Source organism: Cherax quadricarinatus, chromosome 29 (assembly GCF_038502225.1).
Source record: "Cherax quadricarinatus isolate ZL_2023a chromosome 29, ASM3850222v1, whole genome shotgun sequence".
Lineage (NCBI taxonomy): Eukaryota > Metazoa > Arthropoda > Malacostraca > Decapoda > Parastacidae > Cherax > Cherax quadricarinatus.
Window position 1 is genome coordinate 12,963,852 of NC_091320.1, and position 22,228 is coordinate 12,986,079.

At 41.2% G+C, this 22,228-nt stretch overlaps 1 protein-coding gene across 1 annotated transcript in view; it reads left to right on the forward strand.

Moving 5' to 3' along the window:
• Positions 1 to 22,228, forward strand: part of LOC128690364 (reelin) — an 871,665-nt gene that overhangs the window by 781,522 nt on the left and 67,915 nt on the right. The window contains exons 58-59 of the mRNA XM_070089797.1: positions 12,971 to 13,250; positions 16,324 to 16,432. Coding sequence (XP_069945898.1) covers positions 12,971 to 13,250; positions 16,324 to 16,432 — 389 coding nt within the window. The remainder of the gene's footprint in view (positions 1 to 12,970; positions 13,251 to 16,323; positions 16,433 to 22,228) is intronic.

Genomic DNA, 22,228 nt, shown 5'->3' on the forward strand with positions numbered 1-22,228 from the left:
ACTGTACTGTGTTATTCCGTGAGAGATAAGACACAGTGTTAGACTGTACTGTGTTATTCCGTGAGAGATAAGACACAGTGTTAGACTGTACTGTGTTATTCCGTGAGAGATAAGACACAGTGTTAGACTGTACTGTGTTATTCCGTGAGAGATAAGACACAGTGTTAGACTGTACTGTGTTATTCCGTGAGAGATAAGACACAGTGTTAGACTGTACTGTGTTATTCCGTGAGAGATAAGACACAGTGTTAGACTGTACTGTGTTATTCCGTGAGAGATAAGACACAGTGTTAGACTGTACTGTGTTATTCCGTGAGAGATAAGACACAGTGTTAGACTGTACTGTGTTATTCCGTGAGAGATAAGACACAGTGTTAGACTGTACTGTGTTATTCCGTGAGAGATAAGACACAGTGTTAGACTGTACTGTGTTATTCCGTGAGAGATAAGACACAGTGTTAGACTGTACTGTGTTATTCCGTGAGAGATAAGACACAGTGTTAGACTGTACTGTGTTATTCCGTGAGAGATAAGACACAGTGTTAGACTGTACTGTGTTATTCCGTGAGAGATAAGACACAGTGTTAGACTGTACTGTGTTATTCCGTGAGAGATAAGACACAGTGTTAGACTGTACTGTGTTATTCCGTGAGAGATAAGACACAGTGTTAGACTGTACTGTGTTATTCCGTGAGAGATAAGACACAGTGTTAGACTGTACTGTGTTATTCCGTGAGAGATAAGACACAGTGTTAGACTGTACTGTGTTATTCCGTGAGAGATAAGACACAGTGTTAGACTGTACTGTGTTATTCCGTGAGAGATAAGACACAGTGTTAGACTGTACTGTGTTATTCCGTGAGAGATAAGACACAGTGTTAGACTGTACTGTGTTATTCCGTGAGAGATAAGACACAGTGTTAGACTGTACTGTGTTATTCCGTGAGAGATAAGACACAGTGTTAGACTGTACTGTGTTATTCCGTGAGAGATAAGACACAGTGTTAGACTGTACTGTGTTATTCCGTGAGAGATAAGACACAGTGTTAGACTGTACTGTGTTATTCCGTGAGAGATAAGACACAGTGTTAGACTGTACTGTGTTATTCCGTGAGAGATAAGACACAGTGTTAGACTGTACTGTGTTATTCCGTGAGAGATAAGACACAGTGTTAGACTGTACTGTGTTATTCCGTGAGAGATAAGACACAGTGTTAGACTGTACTGTGTTATTCCGTGAGAGATAAGACACAGTGTTAGACTGTACTGTGTTATTCCGTGAGAGATAAGACACAGTGTTAGACTGTACTGTGTTATTCCGTGAGAGATAAGACACAGTGTTAGACTGTACTGTGTTATTCCGTGAGAGATAAGACACAGTGTTAGACTGTACTGTGTTATTCCGTGAGAGATAAGACACAGTGTTAGACTGTACTGTGTTATTCCGTGAGAGATAAGACACAGTGTTAGACTGTACTGTGTTATTCCGTGAGAGATAAGACACAGTGTTAGACTGTACTGTGTTATTCCGTGAGAGATAAGACACAGTGTTAGACTGTACTGTGTTATTCCGTGAGAGATAAGACACAGTGTTAGACTGTACTGTGTTATTCCGTGAGAGATAAGACACAGTGTTAGACTGTACTGTGTTATTCCGTGAGAGATAAGACACAGTGTTAGACTGTACTGTGTTATTCCGTGAGAGATAAGACACAGTGTTAGACTGTACTGTGTTATTCCGTGAGAGATAAGACACAGTGTTAGACTGTACTGTGTTATTCCGTGAGAGATAAGACACAGTGTTAGACTGTACTGTGTTATTCCGTGAGAGATAAGACACAGTGTTAGACTGTACTGTGTTATTCCGTGAGAGATAAGACACAGTGTTAGACTGTACTGTGTTATTCCGTGAGAGATAAGACACAGTGTTAGACTGTACTGTGTTATTCCGTGAGAGATAAGACACAGTGTTAGACTGTACTGTGTTATTCCGTGAGAGATAAGACACAGTGTTAGACTGTACTGTGTTATTCCGTGAGAGATAAGACACAGTGTTAGACTGTACTGTGTTATTCCGTGAGAGATAAGACACAGTGTTAGACTGTACTGTGTTATTCCGTGAGAGATAAGACACAGTGTTAGACTGTACTGTGTTATTCCGTGAGAGATAAGACACAGTGTTAGACTGTACTGTGTTATTCCGTGAGAGATAAGACACAGTGTTAGACTGTACTGTGTTATTCCGTGAGAGATAAGACACAGTGTTAGACTGTACTGTGTTATTCCGTGAGAGATAAGACACAGTGTTAGACTGTACTGTGTTATTCCGTGAGAGATAAGACACAGTGTTAGACTGTACTGTGTTATTCCGTGAGAGATAAGACACAGTGTTAGACTGTACTGTGTTATTCCGTGAGAGATAAGACACAGTGTTAGACTGTACTGTGTTATTCCGTGAGAGATAAGACACAGTGTTAGACTGTACTGTGTTATTCCGTGAGAGATAAGACACAGTGTTAGACTGTACTGTGTTATTCCGTGAGAGATAAGACACAGTGTTAGACTGTACTGTGTTATTCCGTGAGAGATAAGACACAGTGTTAGACTGTACTGTGTTATTCCGTGAGAGATAAGACACAGTGTTAGACTGTACTGTGTTATTCCGTGAGAGATAAGACACAGTGTTAGACTGTACTGTGTTATTCCGTGAGAGATAAGACACAGTGTTAGACTGTACTGTGTTATTCCGTGAGAGATAAGACACAGTGTTAGACTGTACTGTGTTATTCCGTGAGAGATAAGACACAGTGTTAGACTGTACTGTGTTATTCCGTGAGAGATAAGACACAGTGTTAGACTGTACTGTGTTATTCCGTGAGAGATAAGACACAGTGTTAGACTGTACTGTGTTATTCCGTGAGAGATAAGACACAGTGTTAGACTGTACTGTGTTATTCCGTGAGAGATAAGACACAGTGTTAGACTGTACTGTGTTATTCCGTGAGAGATAAGACACAGTGTTAGACTGTACTGTGTTATTCCGTGAGAGATAAGACACAGTGTTAGACTGTACTGTGTTATTCCGTGAGAGATAAGACACAGTGTTAGACTGTACTGTGTTATTCCGTGAGAGATAAGACACAGTGTTAGACTGTACTGTGTTATTCCGTGAGAGATAAGACACAGTGTTAGACTGTACTGTGTTATTCCGTGAGAGATAAGACACAGTGTTAGACTGTACTGTGTTATTCCGTGAGAGATAAGACACAGTGTTAGACTGTACTGTGTTATTCCGTGAGAGATAAGACACAGTGTTAGACTGTACTGTGTTATTCCGTGAGAGATAAGACACAGTGTTAGACTGTACTGTGTTATTCCGTGAGAGATAAGACACAGTGTTAGACTGTACTGTGTTATTCCGTGAGAGATAAGACACAGTGTTAGACTGTACTGTGTTATTCCGTGAGAGATAAGACACAGTGTTAGACTGTACTGTGTTATTCCGTGAGAGATAAGACACAGTGTTAGACTGTACTGTGTTATTCCGTGAGAGATAAGACACAGTGTTAGACTGTACTGTGTTATTCCGTGAGAGATAAGACACAGTGTTAGACTGTACTGTGTTATTCCGTGAGAGATAAGACACAGTGTTAGACTGTACTGTGTTATTCCGTGAGAGATAAGACACAGTGTTAGACTGTACTGTGTTATTCCGTGAGAGATAAGACACAGTGTTAGACTGTACTGTGTTATTCCGTGAGAGATAAGACACAGTGTTAGACTGTACTGTGTTATTCCGTGAGAGATAAGACACAGTGTTAGACTGTACTGTGTTATTCCGTGAGAGATAAGACACAGTGTTAGACTGTACTGTGTTATTCCGTGAGAGATAAGACACAGTGTTAGACTGTACTGTGTTATTCCGTGAGAGATAAGACACAGTGTTAGACTGTACTGTGTTATTCCGTGAGAGATAAGACACAGTGTTAGACTGTACTGTGTTATTCCGTGAGAGATAAGACACAGTGTTAGACTGTACTGTGTTATTCCGTGAGAGATAAGACACAGTGTTAGACTGTACTGTGTTATTCCGTGAGAGATAAGACACAGTGTTAGACTGTACTGTGTTATTCCGTGAGAGATAAGACACAGTGTTAGACTGTACTGTGTTATTCCGTGAGAGATAACTGACACAGTGTTAGACTGTACTGTGTTATTCCGTGAGAGATAAGACACAGTGTTAGACTGTACTGTGTTATTCCGTGAGAGATAAGACACAGTGTTAGACTGTACTGTGTTATTCCGTGAGAGATAAGACACAGTGTTAGACTGTACTGTGTTATTCCGTGAGAGATAAGACACAGTGTTAGACTGTACTGTGTTATTCCGTGAGAGATAAGACACAGTGTTAGACTGTACTGTGTTATTCCGTGAGAGATAAGACACAGTGTTAGACTGTACTGTGTTATTCCGTGAGAGATAAGACACAGTGTTAGACTGTACTGTGTTATTCCGTGAGAGATAAGACACAGTGTTAGACTGTACTGTGTTATTCCGTGAGAGATAAGACACAGTGTTAGACTGTACTGTGTTATTCCGTGAGAGATAAGACACAGTGTTAGACTGTACTGTGTTATTCCGTGAGAGATAAGACACAGTGTTAGACTGTACTGTGTTATTCCGTGAGAGATAAGACACAGTGTTAGACTGTACTGTGTTATTCCGTGAGAGATAAGACACAGTGTTAGACTGTACTGTGTTATTCCGTGAGAGATAAGACACAGTGTTAGACTGTACTGTGTTATTCCGTGAGAGATAAGACACAGTGTTAGACTGTACTGTGTTATTCCGTGAGAGATAAGACACAGTGTTAGACTGTACTGTGTTATTCCGTGAGAGATAAGACACAGTGTTAGACTGTACTGTGTTATTCCGTGAGAGATAAGACACAGTGTTAGACTGTACTGTGTTATTCCGTGAGAGATAAGACACAGTGTTAGACTGTACTGTGTTATTCCGTGAGAGATAAGACACAGTGTTAGACTGTACTGTGTTATTCCGTGAGAGATAAGACACAGTGTTAGACTGTACTGTGTTATTCCGTGAGAGATAAGACACAGTGTTAGACTGTACTGTGTTATTCCGTGAGAGATAAGACACAGTGTTAGACTGTACTGTGTTATTCCGTGAGAGATAAGACACAGTGTTAGACTGTACTGTGTTATTCCGTGAGAGATAAGACACAGTGTTAGACTGTACTGTGTTATTCCGTGAGAGATAAGACACAGTGTTAGACTGTACTGTGTTATTCCGTGAGAGATAAGACACAGTGTTAGACTGTACTGTGTTATTCCGTGAGAGATAAGACACAGTGTTAGACTGTACTGTGTTATTCCGTGAGAGATAAGACACAGTGTTAGACTGTACTGTGTTATTCCGTGAGAGATAAGACACAGTGTTAGACTGTACTGTGTTATTCCGTGAGAGATAAGACACAGTGTTAGACTGTACTGTGTTATTCCGTGAGAGATAAGACACAGTGTTAGACTGTACTGTGTTATTCCGTGAGAGATAAGACACAGTGTTAGACTGTACTGTGTTATTCCGTGAGAGATAAGACACAGTGTTAGACTGTACTGTGTTATTCCGTGAGAGATAAGACACAGTGTTAGACTGTACTGTGTTATTCCGTGAGAGATAAGACACAGTGTTAGACTGTACTGTGTTATTCCGTGAGAGATAAGACACAGTGTTAGACTGTATTGTGTTATTCTGAGAGATAAGTGTATTACTGTGTTATTCCGTGAGAGATAAGACACAGTGTTAGACTGTACTGTGTTATTCCGTGAGAGATAAGACACAGTGTTAGACTGTACTGTGTTATTCCGTGAGAGATAAGACACAGTGTTAGACTGTACTGTGTTATTCCGTGAGAGATAAGACACAGTGTTAGACTGTACTGTGTTATTCCGTGAGAGATAAGACACAGTGTTAGACTGTACTGTGTTACTGTACTGTGTTATTCCGTGAGAGATAAGACACAGTGTTAGACTGTACTGTGTTATTCCGTGAGAGATAAGACACAGTGTTAGACTGTACTGTGTTATTCCGTGAGAGATAAGACACAGTGTTAGACTGTACTGTGTTATTCCGTGAGAGATAAGACACAGTGTTAGACTGTACTGTGTTATTCCGTGAGAGATAAGACACAGTGTTAGACTGTACTGTGTTATTCCGTGAGAGATAAGACACAGTGTTAGACTGTACTGTGTTATTCCGTGAGAGATAAGACACAGTGTTAGACTGTACTGTGTTATTCCGTGAGAGATAAGACACAGTGTTAGACTGTACTGTGTTATTCCGTGAGAGATAAGACACAGTGTTAGACTGTACTGTGTTATTCCGTGAGAGATAAGACACAGTGTTAGACTGTACTGTGTTATTCCGTGAGAGATAAGACACAGTGTTAGACTGTACTGTGTTATTCCGTGAGAGATAAGACACAGTGTTAGACTGTACTGTGTTATTCCGTGAGAGATAAGACACAGTGTTAGACTGTACTGTGTTATTCCGTGAGAGATAAGACACAGTGTTAGACTGTACTGTGTTATTCCGTGAGAGATAAGACACAGTGTTAGACTGTACTGTGTTATTCCGTGAGAGATAAGACACAGTGTTAGACTGTACTGTGTTATTCCGTGAGAGATAAGACACAGTGTTAGACTGTACTGTGTTATTCCGTGAGAGATAAGACACAGTGTTAGACTGTACTGTGTTATTCCGTGAGAGATAAGACACAGTGTTAGACTGTACTGTGTTATTCCGTGAGAGATAAGACACAGTGTTAGACTGTACTGTGTTATTCCGTGAGAGATAAGACACAGTGTTAGACTGTACTGTGTTATTCCGTGAGAGATAAGACACAGTGTTAGACTGTACTGTGTTATTCCGTGAGAGATAAGACACAGTGTTAGACTGTACTGTGTTATTCCGTGAGAGATAAGACACAGTGTTAGACTGTACTGTGTTATTCCGTGAGAGATAAGACACAGTGTTAGACTGTACTGTGTTATTCCGTGAGAGATAAGACACAGTGTTAGACTGTACTGTGTTATTCCGTGAGAGATAAGACACAGTGTTAGACTGTACTGTGTTATTCCGTGAGAGATAAGACACAGTGTTAGACTGTACTGTGTTATTCCGTGAGAGATAAGACACAGTGTTAGACTGTACTGTGTTATTCCGTGAGAGATAAGACACAGTGTTAGACTGTACTGTGTTATTCCGTGAGAGATAAGACACAGTGTTAGACTGTACTGTGTTATTCCGTGAGAGATAAGACACAGTGTTAGACTGTACTGTGTTATTCCGTGAGAGATAAGACACAGTGTTAGACTGTACTGTGTTATTCCGTGAGAGATAAGACACAGTGTTAGACTGTACTGTGTTATTCCGTGAGAGATAAGACACAGTGTTAGACTGTACTGTGTTATTCCGTGAGAGATAAGACACAGTGTTAGACTGTACTGTGTTATTCCGTGAGAGATAAGACACAGTGTTAGACTGTACTGTGTTATTCCGTGAGAGATAAGACACAGTGTTAGACTGTACTGTGTTATTCCGTGAGAGATAAGACACAGTGTTAGACTGTACTGTGTTATTCCGTGAGAGATAAGACACAGTGTTAGACTGTACTGTGTTATTCCGTGAGAGATAAGACACAGTGTTAGACTGTACTGTGTTATTCCGTGAGAGATAAGACACAGTGTTAGACTGTACTGTGTTATTCCGTGAGAGATAAGACACAGTGTTAGACTGTACTGTGTTATTCCGTGAGAGATAAGACACAGTGTTAGACTGTACTGTGTTATTCCGTGAGAGATAAGACACAGTGTTAGACTGTACTGTGTTATTCCGTGAGAGATAAGACACAGTGTTAGACTGTACTGTGTTATTCCGTGAGAGATAAGACACAGTGTTAGACTGTACTGTGTTATTCCGTGAGAGATAAGACACAGTGTTAGACTGTACTGTGTTATTCCGTGAGAGATAAGACACAGTGTTAGACTGTACTGTGTTATTCCGTGAGAGATAAGACACAGTGTTAGACTGTACTGTGTTATTCCGTGAGAGATAAGACACAGTGTTAGACTGTACTGTGTTATTCCGTGAGAGATAAGATAACTGTACTGTGTTACAGAGATGTTTAGACTGTACTGTGTTATTCCGTGAGAGATAAGACACAGTGTTAGACTGTACTGTGTTATTCCGTGAGAGATAAGACACAGTGTTAGACTGTACTGTGTTATTCCGTGAGAGATAAGACACAGTGTTAGACTGTACTGTGTTATTCCGTGAGAGATAAGACACAGTGTTAGACTGTACTGTGTTATTCCGTGAGAGATAAGACACAGTGTTAGACTGTACTGTGTTATTCCGTGAGAGATAAGACACAGTGTTAGACTGTACTGTGTTATTCCGTGAGAGATAAGACACAGTGTTAGACTGTACTGTGTTATTCCGTGAGAGATAAGACACAGTGTTAGACTGTACTGTGTTATTCCGTGAGAGATAAGACACAGTGTTAGACTGTACTGTGTTATTCCGTGAGAGATAAGACACAGTGTTAGACTGTACTGTGTTATTCCGTGAGAGATAAGACACAGTGTTAGACTGTACTGTGTTATTCCGTGAGAGATAAGACACAGTGTTAGACTGTACTGTGTTATTCCGTGAGAGATAAGACACAGTGTTAGACTGTACTGTGTTATTCCGTGAGAGATAAGACACAGTGTTAGACTGTACTGTGTTATTCCGTGAGAGATAAGACACAGTGTTAGACTGTACTGTGTTATTCCGTGAGAGATAAGACACAGTGTTAGACTGTACTGTGTTATTCCGTGAGAGATAAGACACAGTGTTAGACTGTACTGTGTTATTCCGTGAGAGATAAGACACAGTGTTAGACTGTACTGTGTTATTCCGTGAGAGATAAGACACAGTGTTAGACTGTACTGTGTTATTCCGTGAGAGATAAGACACAGTGTTAGACTGTACTGTGTTATTCCGTGAGAGATAAGACACAGTGTTAGACTGTACTGTGTTATTCCGTGAGAGATAAGACACAGTGTTAGACTGTACTGTGTTATTCCGTGAGAGATAAGACACAGTGTTAGACTGTACTGTGTTATTCCGTGAGAGATAAGACACAGTGTTAGACTGTACTGTGTTATTCCGTGAGAGATAAGACACAGTGTTAGACTGTACTGTGTTATTCCGTGAGAGATAAGACACAGTGTTAGACTGTACTGTGTTATTCCGTGAGAGATAAGACACAGTGTTAGACTGTACTGTGTTATTCCGTGAGAGATAAGACACAGTGTTAGACTGTACTGTGTTATTCCGTGAGAGATAAGACACAGTGTTAGACTGTACTGTGTTATTCCGTGAGAGATAAGACACAGTGTTAGACTGTACTGTGTTATTCCGTGAGAGATAAGACACAGTGTTAGACTGTACTGTGTTATTCCGTGAGAGATAAGACACAGTGTTAGACTGTACTGTGTTATTCCGTGAGAGATAAGACACAGTGTTAGACTGTACTGTGTTATTCCGTGAGAGATAAGACACAGTGTTAGACTGTACTGTGTTATTCCGTGAGAGATAAGACACAGTGTTAGACTGTACTGTGTTATTCCGTGAGAGATAAGACACAGTGTTAGACTGTACTGTGTTATTCCGTGAGAGATAAGACACAGTGTTAGACTGTACTGTGTTATTCCGTGAGAGATAAGACACAGTGTTAGACTGTACTGTGTTATTCCGTGAGAGATAAGACACAGTGTTAGACTGTACTGTGTTATTCCGTGAGAGATAAGACACAGTGTTAGACTGTACTGTGTTATTCCGTGAGAGATAAGACACAGTGTTAGACTGTACTGTGTTATTCCGTGAGAGATAAGACACAGTGTTAGACTGTATGAGAGATAAGACACAGTGTTAGACTGTACTGTGTTATTCCGTGAGAGATAAGACACAGTGTTAGACTGTACTGTGTTATTCCGTGAGAGATAAGACACAGTGTTAGACTGTACTGTGTTATTCCGTGAGAGATAAGACACAGTGTTAGACTGTACTGTGTTATTCCGTGAGAGATAAGACACAGTGTTAGACTGTACTGTGTTATTCCGTGAGAGATAAGACACAGTGTTAGACTGTACTGTGTTATTCCGTGAGAGATAAGACACAGTGTTAGACTGTACTGTGTTATTCCGTGAGAGATAAGACACAGTGTTAGACTGTACTGTGTTATTCCGTGAGAGATAAGACACAGTGTTAGACTGTACTGTGTTATTCCGTGAGAGATAAGACACAGTGTTAGACTGTACTGTGTTATTCCGTGAGAGATAAGACACAGTGTTAGACTGTACTGTGTTATTCCGTGAGAGATAAGACACAGTGTTAGACTGTACTGTGTTATTCCGTGAGAGATAAGACACAGTGTTAGACTGTACTGTGTTATTCCGTGAGAGATAAGACACAGTGTTAGACTGTACTGTGTTATTCCGTGAGAGATAAGACACAGTGTTAGACTGTACTGTGTTATTCCGTGAGAGATAAGACACAGTGTTAGACTGTACTGTGTTATTCCGTGAGAGATAAGACACAGTGTTAGACTGTACTGTGTTATTCCGTGAGAGATAAGACACAGTGTTAGACTGTTCTGTGTTATTCCGTGAGAGATAAGACACAGTGTTAGACTGTACTGTGTTATTCCGTGAGAGATAAGACACAGTGTTAGACTGTACTGTGTTATTCCGTGAGAGATAAGACACAGTGTTAGACTGTACTGTGTTATTCCGTGAGAGATAAGACACAGTGTTAGACTGTACTGTGTTATTCCGTGAGAGATAAGACACAGTGTTAGACTGTACTGTGTTATTCCGTGAGAGATAAGACACAGTGTTAGACTGTACTGTGTTATTCCGTGAGAGATAAGACACAGTGTTAGACTGTACTGTGTTATTCCGTGAGAGATAAGACACAGTGTTAGACTGTACTGTGTTATTCCGGGTTATGTTAACATAATGTTCTTTTGTGTACTCACAACTGTCCTCACGTGTATTGTAAAATATTGACGTTTTATGTATATAGAAAGTAGATAATGTTTAATTTTGTTTTTTTACTTTATACTTAGGTACAAACTTCATTGTCAAATTTCTTATATACAAGTTGGGTTAATTTTGGTGTTTGTATGAAGGTCCAAATATTCCAGGTTATGGAAGAAATTTAAAAAAATAAATACTGCTTTTCAGGTGATAATTTACAGATTTTTATGCAATAATTTTAGAATATTGGTCTGTGATACAACAAGAGAATTACTCCTTAGCTTGGCTTCAAACCTGGTGTTACTTACTGTAAGTTTTGAATTAGTTTTGTCTAGCTCATGTTCTAATTTATCATTTATCTTCAAGAAATTGGGATATTATTATTATTATTTTTATCAGTATGATAATTTATGAATTTCCTTCAAATCTTCACTGTTAGTATTGCACTGCAGCAGAAAGTTTTTACACTGCACGATTCTTCTTGCTTCCACTCAGGCAGAGGAAGGTGAGGTTAAGTTACTCTTGGATACCTTCTTAGATCACAGTGACTGACATGCAACTACTTAATATTGTTGTTTCTATTACTGTTATTACTATAACTACTGTTACTACTATTACTGTTACTACTATAACTACTGTTACTACTATTACTGTTACTACTACTACTATTACTACTGTTACTACTATTACTGTTACTACTATAACTACTGTTACTACTATAACTATTGTTACTACTATTACTATTACTACTGTTACTACTATTACTGTTACTACTATAACTACTGTTACTACTATTACTGTTACTACTATAACTACTGTTACTACTATTACTATTACTACTGTTACTACTATTACTGTTACTACTATAACTACTGTTACTACTACTACTATTACTACTGTTACTACTATTACTGTTACTACTATAACTACTGTTACTACTATTACTGTTACTACTATAACTACTGTTACTACTATTACTGTTACTACTACTACTATTACTACTACTACTACTATTACTACTGTTACTACTATTACTGTTACTAATACTACTATTACTACTGTTACTACTATTACTATTACTACTACTACTTTTACTACTATTACTAGAACCACTACTAATACTTCTACTGCAACCACAGTTACTACTACTACTACTACCATTACTACTACGACTACTACTACCATTACTACTACGACTACTACTACTGCTACTACTACTACTAATACTACTACTACTGTCATTATTATTATTATTATTATTATTATTATTATTATTATTATTATTATTATTATTATTATTACTCTTATTACTACTACTACCATTACTATTATTATCATTACTACTACTACCATTGCTAATACGGCTACTACCACTACTACTGTTACTATTATTATTACTACTACTATACTACTACTAACACTACTACTACTACCACCACCACTACTACTACTACCACCACTACTACTGCTACCACCACTACTACAACTACCACCACTACTACAACTACCACCACTACTACAACTACCACCACTACTACAACTACCACCACTACTACAACTACCACCACTACAACAACTACCACCACTACTACAACTACCACCACTACAACAACTACCACCACTACTACAACTACCACCACTACAACAACTGTTACCACTACTACTACAACAGTTAACACCACTACAACAACTGTTACCACCACTACTACAACTACCACCACTACTACAACTTCTACCACCACTACTACAACTTATACCACCACTACTACAACTACCACCACTACTACAACTACCACCACTACTACAACTACCACCACTACTACAACTACCACCACTACTAAAGATAACTTTGTTTACCTCAGCCATACATCCGTGACCAGTTCAGCAGTGGAGTGTTCCAGCCACACTTCCTGCAGGTGCAGGGAGGCTTGTTGTCTGAGGGTTGTGGAGGTCTTGAAGAACCTCCCACAGCTACCTTCCAGGGTCCCAATACTCGCCTCCTCCTCACCAGACCAGTGGACACCCGCAGTGCTAAGTTCGTCCACTTCACTGCCCAGATAGGCAGTGCCCACGGCAGTGGTGTGTGTGTTCCAGCGTCAAACAGACACCATAATGTCTTCCTTCAATACTCTACCAATGGAGGTATGACGGGTCACCTCGGTAGGAGACGACCAGCGGGTTATATATATATATATATATATATATATATATATATATATATATATATATATATATATATATATATATATATATATATATATAAATATATATATATATATATATACAGGGTGTGTAAAGGTAGAGAGTTGAAAGTGAGCATAGATAAGACTAAGGTGTTGAGGGTATCAATTGATTTAGCTAAAAAAAATTGGATATTACATTGGAAAGATGGAGTATGGAAGAAGTGAATGTTTTTAGATATTTGGGAGTTGACTTGTCAGCTGATGGGTTTATGAAGGATGAAGTTAACCATAGACTTGATGAAGGAAAAAAGGTGAGTGGTGCGTTGAGGTATATGTGGAGACAAAAACCGTTATCCAAGGAGGCAAAGAAGGGAATGTATGAAAGTATAGTAGTACCAACACGCTTATATGGGTGTGAAGCTTGGGTGGTAAATGCAGCAGCGAGGAGACGGTTGGAGGCAGTGGAGATGTCCTGTCTAAGGGCGATGTGTGGTGTAAATATTATGCAGAAAATTCGGAGTGTGGAAATTAGGAGAAGGTGTGGAGTTAATAAAAGTATTAGTCAGAGGGCAGAAGAGGGGTTGTTGAGGTGGTTTGGTCATTTAGAGAGAATGGATCAAAGTAGAATAACTTGGAGAGCGTATAAATCTGTAGGGGAAAGAAGGCGGGGTAGAGGTCGTCCTCGAAAAGGTTAGAGGGACGGGGTAAAGGAGGTTTTTTGGCCGAGGGGCTTGGACTCCAGCAATCATGTGTGAGCGTCTTTCATAGGAGTGAATGGAGACGAATGATTTTTGAGACCTGACGAGCTGTTGGAGTGTGACCAGGTAAATATTTAGTGAAGGGATTCAAGGAAACCGGTTAGCCGGACTTGAGTTCTGGAAATGGGAAGTACAGTGCCTCCACTTTGAAGTTGTCTGGGATATTGACAGTTTGGAGGGATCTTATTGCATATATATATATATATATATATATATATATATATATATATATATATATATATATATATATATATATATATATATATATATATATATATATATATATATATATGCAATAAGATCACAGTAAACAGGTGATTTCAGAATATGCAAAACAACCACTCTGAAAGAATAGAGAAATTCCAAGCGCTAAGGGTAATGTCCTACGAGGAAAGGTTAAGGGAAACCGGTCTGACGACACTGGAGGACTGGAAGGTCAGGAGAGACATGATAACGACATACAAAATACTGCGTGGAATAGACAAGGTGGACAGAGACAGGATGTTCCAGAGACGGGACACAGAAACAAGGGGTCACAATTGGAGGCTGAAGACTCAGATGAGCCAAAGGGATGTTAGGAAGCATTTCATGTAGTGGAGGCAGGAACCATTAATAGTTTTAAGACGAGGTATGATAAAGCTCATGGAGCAGAGAAAGGGAGGACCCAGTAGCTGTCAGTGAAGAGGTGGGGCCAGGAGCTGAGTCTCGACCCCAACAAGACTAATAAATGCTAGTCGTTGCCTTACATGAGTCACAACATTTACTGCTGTGCTTCTGTTTTCTTTTATTTTGGTGTGTGGATGTTTGTGGTATATAAAAACTCGTCTAAATGAGAGGATCAAAACCCAGATTAAGACGAACACGAAATAAAAGAAATCTGTCTATTTCGTTCCTTAACTGAGGTCCTTTTCAGATGATCTACCGATAAGGGACCTAAACTGGAGGTCAGAATATGATAATTAAGACATATGTTTTCGAAATGTTTCGCTTACACAACAGAGAAGGCAGCAGAATACAGAGAAGGCAGCAGAATACAGAGAAGGCAGCAGAATACAGAGAAGGCAGCAGAATACAGAGAAGGCAGCAGAATACAGAGAAGGCAGCAGAATACAGAGAAGGTAGCAGAATACAGAGAAGGCAGCAGAATACAGAGGAGGCAGCAGAATACAGAGAAGGCAGCAGAATACAGAGAAGGCAGCAGAATACAGAGAAGGCAGCAGAATACAGAGAAGGCAGCAGAATACAGAGAAGGCAGCAGAATACAGAGAAGGCAGCAGAATACAGAGAAGGCAGCAGAATACAGAGAAGGTAGCAGAATACAGAGAAGGCAGCAGAATACAGAGAAGGCAGCAGAATACAGAGAAGGCAACAGAATACAGAGAAGGCAGCAGAATACATAGAAGGCAGCAGAATACAGAGAAGGCAGCAGAATACAGAGAAGGCAGCAGAATACAGAGAAGGCAGCAGAATACACAGAAGGCAGCAGAATACATAGAAGGCAGCAGAATACAGAGAAGGCAGCAGAATACAGAGGAGGCAGCAGAATACAGAGGAGGCAGCAGAATACAGAGGAGGCAGCAGAATATAGAGGAGGCAGCAGAATAAAGAGGAGGCAGCAGAATACAGAGGAGGCAGCAGAATACAGAGGAGGCAGCAGAATACAGAGGAGGCAGCAGAATACAGAGGAGGCAGCAGAATACAGAGGAGGCAGCAGAATACAGAGGAGGCAGCAGAATACAGAGGAGGCAGCAGAATACAGAGGAGGCAGCAGAATACAGAGGAGGCAGCAGAATACAGAGGAGGCAGCAGAATACAGAGGAGGCAGCAGAAGCAGTTGAGATATAAGACGATGTAATCAGTCCATCACTTTCGCGGCTCCGCTTCTTATCTCGTCTTCGACATTTCTTGCCTGTCATCTTGATAATATATGTCTCCACTCTGATGCTTCAGCTTCACAGTGTTCCAGACTGTGGAGCAAAACTCTTCTCCAGGCTGAGGGACTGACCTCCTCAGCATTGCTTCTTCGATGGTGATGGACTGATTACAACGTTTTTACAAATCCACTGCTTATGCTGCCTCCTCCTCATTCAACTGAAGAAATCTACTGTACAGGCGAAACGTTTCGGAATAAACATATCTAACTGTTGCAGATTTGTCCTAGCAGTTTATCGGTATTGTGAACCATTGTTATATTCAAAGTTCGAAATATGTAGTCTAATTAGGCCGTATTTCATATGGGTTAAATCTTATGTTTTTATATTGGTGTGTGTGCAGGTATCCGGTGGCACCTACTGCGGGAACTGGACCACCAGCTGTACGCAGCACCTAATAAGGAGTACATCCTCATCCCTACTGACGCCAGGAGCCCAGCCACCATCTTCAGGTAACCTTGATAATATTCCTGAGTGAGCCTATGATAGCCTAACAGGTCAGAGACCAGACTACCACTCCATGGCGGAGGATGATGCAGTCGTCACCTCCTCAATTGACTGATACATCTGGGTTTAGCATCTCATGAAATAGAGCATAAAAGTGCTAGATGACAGACCGAAACGTTATTCAGTATTTATTAGCAACTTCTGCTTTTGCTAATTGTGAACTTTAACCTGCTGACTCTCCTTCTTGTAGACCACAGCCTCACGTGTGGTCTCCTGTCTCACATGTAGACCCCTGCCTTAAATGTAGGCCCCTGCCTTACAGGTAGACCCCTGCCTTACATGTAGACCCCTGCCTCAGATGTGGACCCCTGCCTTACATGTAGACCCCTGCCTCACATGTAGACCCTTGCTTCACATGTAGACTCCTGCTTCACATGTAGACCCTGCTTCACATGTAGACCCCTGCCTCACATGTAGACCCCTGCCTCACATGTAGACCCCTGCCTCACATGTAGACCCCTGCCTCACATGTAGACCCCTGCCTCACATGTAGACCCCTGCCTCACATGTAGACCCCTGCCTCACATGTAGACCCCTGCCTCACATGTAGACCCCTGCCTCACATGTAGACCCCTGCCTCACATGTAGACCCCTGCCTCACATGTAGACCCCTGCCTCACATGTAGACCCCTGCCTCACATGTAGACCCCTGCCTCACATGTAGACCCCTGCCTCACATGTAGACCCCTGCCTCACATGTAGACCCCTGCCTCACATGTAGACCCCTGCCTCACATGTAGACCCCTGCCTCACATGTAGACCCCTGCCTCACATGTAGACCCCTGCCTCACATGTAGACCCCTGCCTCACATGTAGACCCCTGCCTCACATGTAGACCCCTGCCTCACATGTAGACCCCTGCCTTATATGTAGACCCCCCTGCCTTATATTGGCCATAATCCGTTACAGAAGGTCGGCCTAAATTCGAAACTGCTTAAATTCGAAGCAATATTTCCCATAAGAATTAATGTAAATACAATTAATCTGTTCCAGACACTCAAAAATAGTAACAAAAGGGGAGAGGGAGCTGGGGTTATTGTTTAGAAGGGGAATCCCCCTCCATAAGGACCTCAGGTATCAAAGCCCTCTCTGGGGTTACTTCCCTCCCTGCCTGCTACACCCCCTGTATGCCTGCTACACTCCCTGCCTTCCTCCTATACTCCCTGCTACACCCTACCTCTTTACTACACACCCTGCCTCCATGCTACACTCCCTGTTTCCCTGCTACACTCCCTGCCTCCCATCCACACTTCCTGTTTCCTGGGAGCAACAAGACCAGAGCTTGACTCGACCATTTATTTTGTCAAGGGCCATGTCTAGGCCTGTTTTGGCCCTTTCTATAACAAGTTGTCGAATCAAGCTCTGGTCTTGATGCTCCCGGACAGGCCCCCACTTATTGCATATGGGGGGGTTAACATTAGACCACTGATCCTCACTGGTGAATCAGTTTGAATATTGACTTTGTCTAGGGGGTAAAACTTCATACACAACAAGGGTACTGAGCAGCAATGTAGCTTTGCTCTGTCTAGTACTCTCTTGCTCAGTCTAAACCTCTGTATTCTAGAAATTTCTAATCCTAGTCAGACCCCTTGCAAGGGAACATCGGTATAGATAGAATTTACTTTGTTACTAGGTGTCAGTAAGGTACTGATTATCTAATATGTCTTATAACGATTATCTAACTTTACCATTGGGATCTATGTTCTCTTAGTACAATCTTATATCTATAACCAAATTTATATATAATCGTTTCCTTTCAGTAGGAAGGGAAAGACAAGGGATTTCATGGTCTTTATTAAGATGAGGGTTAATAAATTAATATATATATATATATATATATATATATATATATATATATATATATATATATATATATATATGTATATATATATATATATATATATATATATATATATATATATATATATATATATATATATATATATATATAGGATGGGGTCCACCTCTGGTGTAAACTGTGGGACCCACAGCCTCGGAGAAGTGGATAAAAAGGCTTCAAGGAAGAATATTTGGATTTCTTCCTGAAGCAGTTTGAATATTCCACTTCCTCTACCACCCCATCTTTTCATTCTCTTTTACCAATAGGTATATTTTATTACATAATATGGTACATAAGGTTTAAGAGATACATTGTTGATATAAAGATGGCATATACGGTACGTGAGATATGAGAGATATGAGATATGAGATATGAGAAATGGGGCACATGCCCAAAATACAGCTGGCATTACCCCCTCTGAACAGCAGCGCTGAGTCGCTGGAACAGAAAACTAGCTGCCCTGGGATCCCTAGTTACCCTGATGAGTCTTTTGCCTAGATCCTTAAGGAACTTAGATGCACTCTTTCCCCATGAGCCAAGGGCCTCTGAGCCTATTGGAACAAACATATAATGATGGACAAGTTCTCCATATTTTCTAGACTTCTGGGACTCCCTGAAGATGGCAGCTGCCCCTCCTTCCTCCCTGGTGTATTGGAGATAAGTATCAGCCAAGGTAGATGCACATGTATAGTCCCACACCACCTGCTTACCGTCTGTCCAGGCATGAAGGGTTATACCATCTGGACGCTTCTGGCTGCCATCAGATCTGCATAGTTGGGGTGGCTCCCTTACTGCTGGGCATCTGGCTGTTATAAGGCTCCTCTTGATAATGTTATTAACCTCCTCATGTCTTGCAATCTTCCCTTGGATTTATGGCACACAAGACCATGGTACCAGAATCGGTCGGCTGCTTCACTGCCACAAATACACCTGTGTTCGGCGTGAATAGGGGCAGCAAGTCGAAGGGCAACACCAATGCGGATGATCTGTGGGTCGAGGCGTGTGCCAAGGCTGGAGTTGGGAACAGCTAACAGAAAGTCCACTGCATAAGGAGCTCTCACTGCCAGGAGGAGGGCTCTACCCTTCCCTGACACACCCTGAAGCATTGTTGAGGCTATTTTCTCCACTATCGGGCCATCCCAGTGCGACTGTTTGTAGTTGTTGGGGGGAGCAGGTCTGGTTTCAGAGCCCGTTAGATTATCCCAGATCATGGCTCCGTCAATGAACTTTTGGTCCTGGACTCTTATCTTGTCCCTAAGATGTTCAGGGAGAATATATATGCAAGGAATTCGCAAGAGCAGGCTAAATATACACAAACACTGATCTCTGGCTGAAGGAGACTCGAACCTACGAACCTTGGAACAAGGTACGCAGTGCTATACCATTCTCACCACACTGGACCAATACCTTGGCGTCCAGCTTGCGCTAGACGTTTGATCCAAGGCAGCCAGCTTTCAGGGAGAAGGCTTACAGCTTTTCATCTCATCCCCTGTATGCATCAGCCTTGTTAGAGATTTTAACAATGCAAGGAATTCGCAAGAAAAGCTGTAAGCCTTCTCCCTGAAAGCTGGCTGCCTTGGATCAAACGTCTAGCGCAAGTTGAACGCCAAGGTATTGGTCCAGTGGGTTGAGAATGGTATAGCACTGCGTACCTTGTTCCAAGGTTCGAAGGTTCGAGTCTCCTTCAGCCAGAGATCAGTGTTTCTATATATATATATATATATATATATATATATATATATATATATATATATATATATATATATATATATATATATATATATATGCAACAACCACTCTGAAAGAATAGAGAAATTCCAAGCGCTTTCGTGACTACTCACATTATCAAGGAACAATGATAATGTGAGTAGTCACGATAGCGCTTGGAATTTCTCTATTCTTCCACAGTGGTTGTTTTGCATATATATATATATATATATATATAGAGAGAGAGAGAGAGAGAGAGAGAGAGAGAGAGAGAGAGAGAGAGAGAGAGAGAGAGAGAGAGAGAGAGAGAGAGAGAGAGAGAGAGAGGAATATTTTATTACATAATATGGTACAAAAGATTTAAGAGATACATTGTTGATATAAAGGTGGCATATACGATACATGTTGTTACGTGTGTACCAACGATTATAAAGCGAAAATCTCATCCAGCTCCTCAGAGCTGGGGCGTGTGCCCAAAATACAGCAGGCATTACCCCTTTGAACAGCCGCACTGAGCCGCTGGAACAGAAAACTAGCTGCCCTGGGATCCATGGTTACCCTGATGAGTCTTTTTCCCAGCTTCTTAAGGAATTTAGATGCATTCTTTCCCCATGAGCCAAGGGTCTCTGAGCCTATGGGAACAAACATATAATGATGGGCAAGTTCTCCATATTTTCTAGACTTTTGGGACTCCCTGAAGCTGGCAGCTGCCCCTCCTTCCTCCCTGGTGTATTGGAGATAGGTATCAGCCAAGGTAGATGCACATGTATAGTCCCACACCACCTGCTTCCCATCTGTCCAGGCTTGAAGGGTGATACCATCTGTACGCTTCTGGCTGCCATCAGATCTGCATAGCTGGGGTGGCTCCCTTACTGCGGGGCATCCGGCTGTTGTGAGGCTCCTCTTGATAATGTTATTAACCTCCTCATGTCTTGTAATCTTTCCCTCGGATTTACGGCACACAAGACCGCGGTACCCGAATCGGTCTGCTGCTTCACTGCCACAAATACACCTGTGTTCGGCGAGAACAGGGGCGGCAAGTCGAAGGGCAACACCGATGCGGATGGTCTGTGGGTCGAGGCGTGTGCCAAGGCTGGAGTTGGGAACAGCCAACAAAAAATCCCCTGTATGAGGTGCTCTCACTGCCAGGAGGCGGGCTCTATCCTTCCCTGACACACTCTGAAGCATTGTTGAGGCTATATTTTCCACTTTTGGACCATCCCAGTGCTACTGTTTGTAGTTGTTGGGGGGAGCAGGTCTGGTTTCAGAGCCCGTTAGATTATCGGAGATCATGGCTCCGTCAATGAACTTTTGGTCCTGGACTCCAATCTTGTCCCTAAGATGTTCAGGGAGAATCGCTGCTACAAGCCCTCTGGATGCAATACATGAGGACAGAAAAGCAGCTAGCGCAATCTGTGATGACTTGCGGACACCAACGCCTCCTAGTCTGACTGGAAGTGTAGCTTGGTTCCACTGTCCGTCTTCTAGAGTAAGGTGGTTAAGTACTTTCGTAAAAATCTGCCTCAGGATACTGTCATAGGGTTATTATATATATATATATATATATATATATATATATATATATATATATATATATATATATATATATATATATATATATATATTATAGGTAGTAGGTTGGTAGACAGCAACCACCCAGGGAAGTACTACCGTCCTGCCAGATGACTGTGAAACAGAAACCTGTAACTGTTTTGCATGATGGTAGGATTGCTGGTTTCTTTTTCTGTCTCATAAACACGCTAGATAACAGGGATATCTTGCTACTCCTACTTACACTTTGGTCACACTTCACAGACATGCACATGCATATATATATACATACATCTAGGTTTTTCTCCTTTTTCTAAATAGCTCTTGTTCCTTTTTATTTCTTTTATTGTCCATGGGGAAGTGGAAAAAAATCTTTCCTCCGTAAGCCATGCGTGTCGTATGAGGCGACTAAAATGCCGGGAGCAATGGGCTAGTAACCCCTTCTCCTGTAGACATTTACTAAAAAAGAGAAGAAGAAAAACTTTATAAAACTGGGATGCTTAAATGTGCGTGGGTGTAGTGCGGATGACAAGAAACAAATGATTGCTGATGTTATGAATGAAAAGAAGTTGGATGTCCTGGCCCTAAGCGAAACAAAGCTGAAGGGGGCAGGGGAGTTTCGGTGGGGGGAAATAAATGGGAT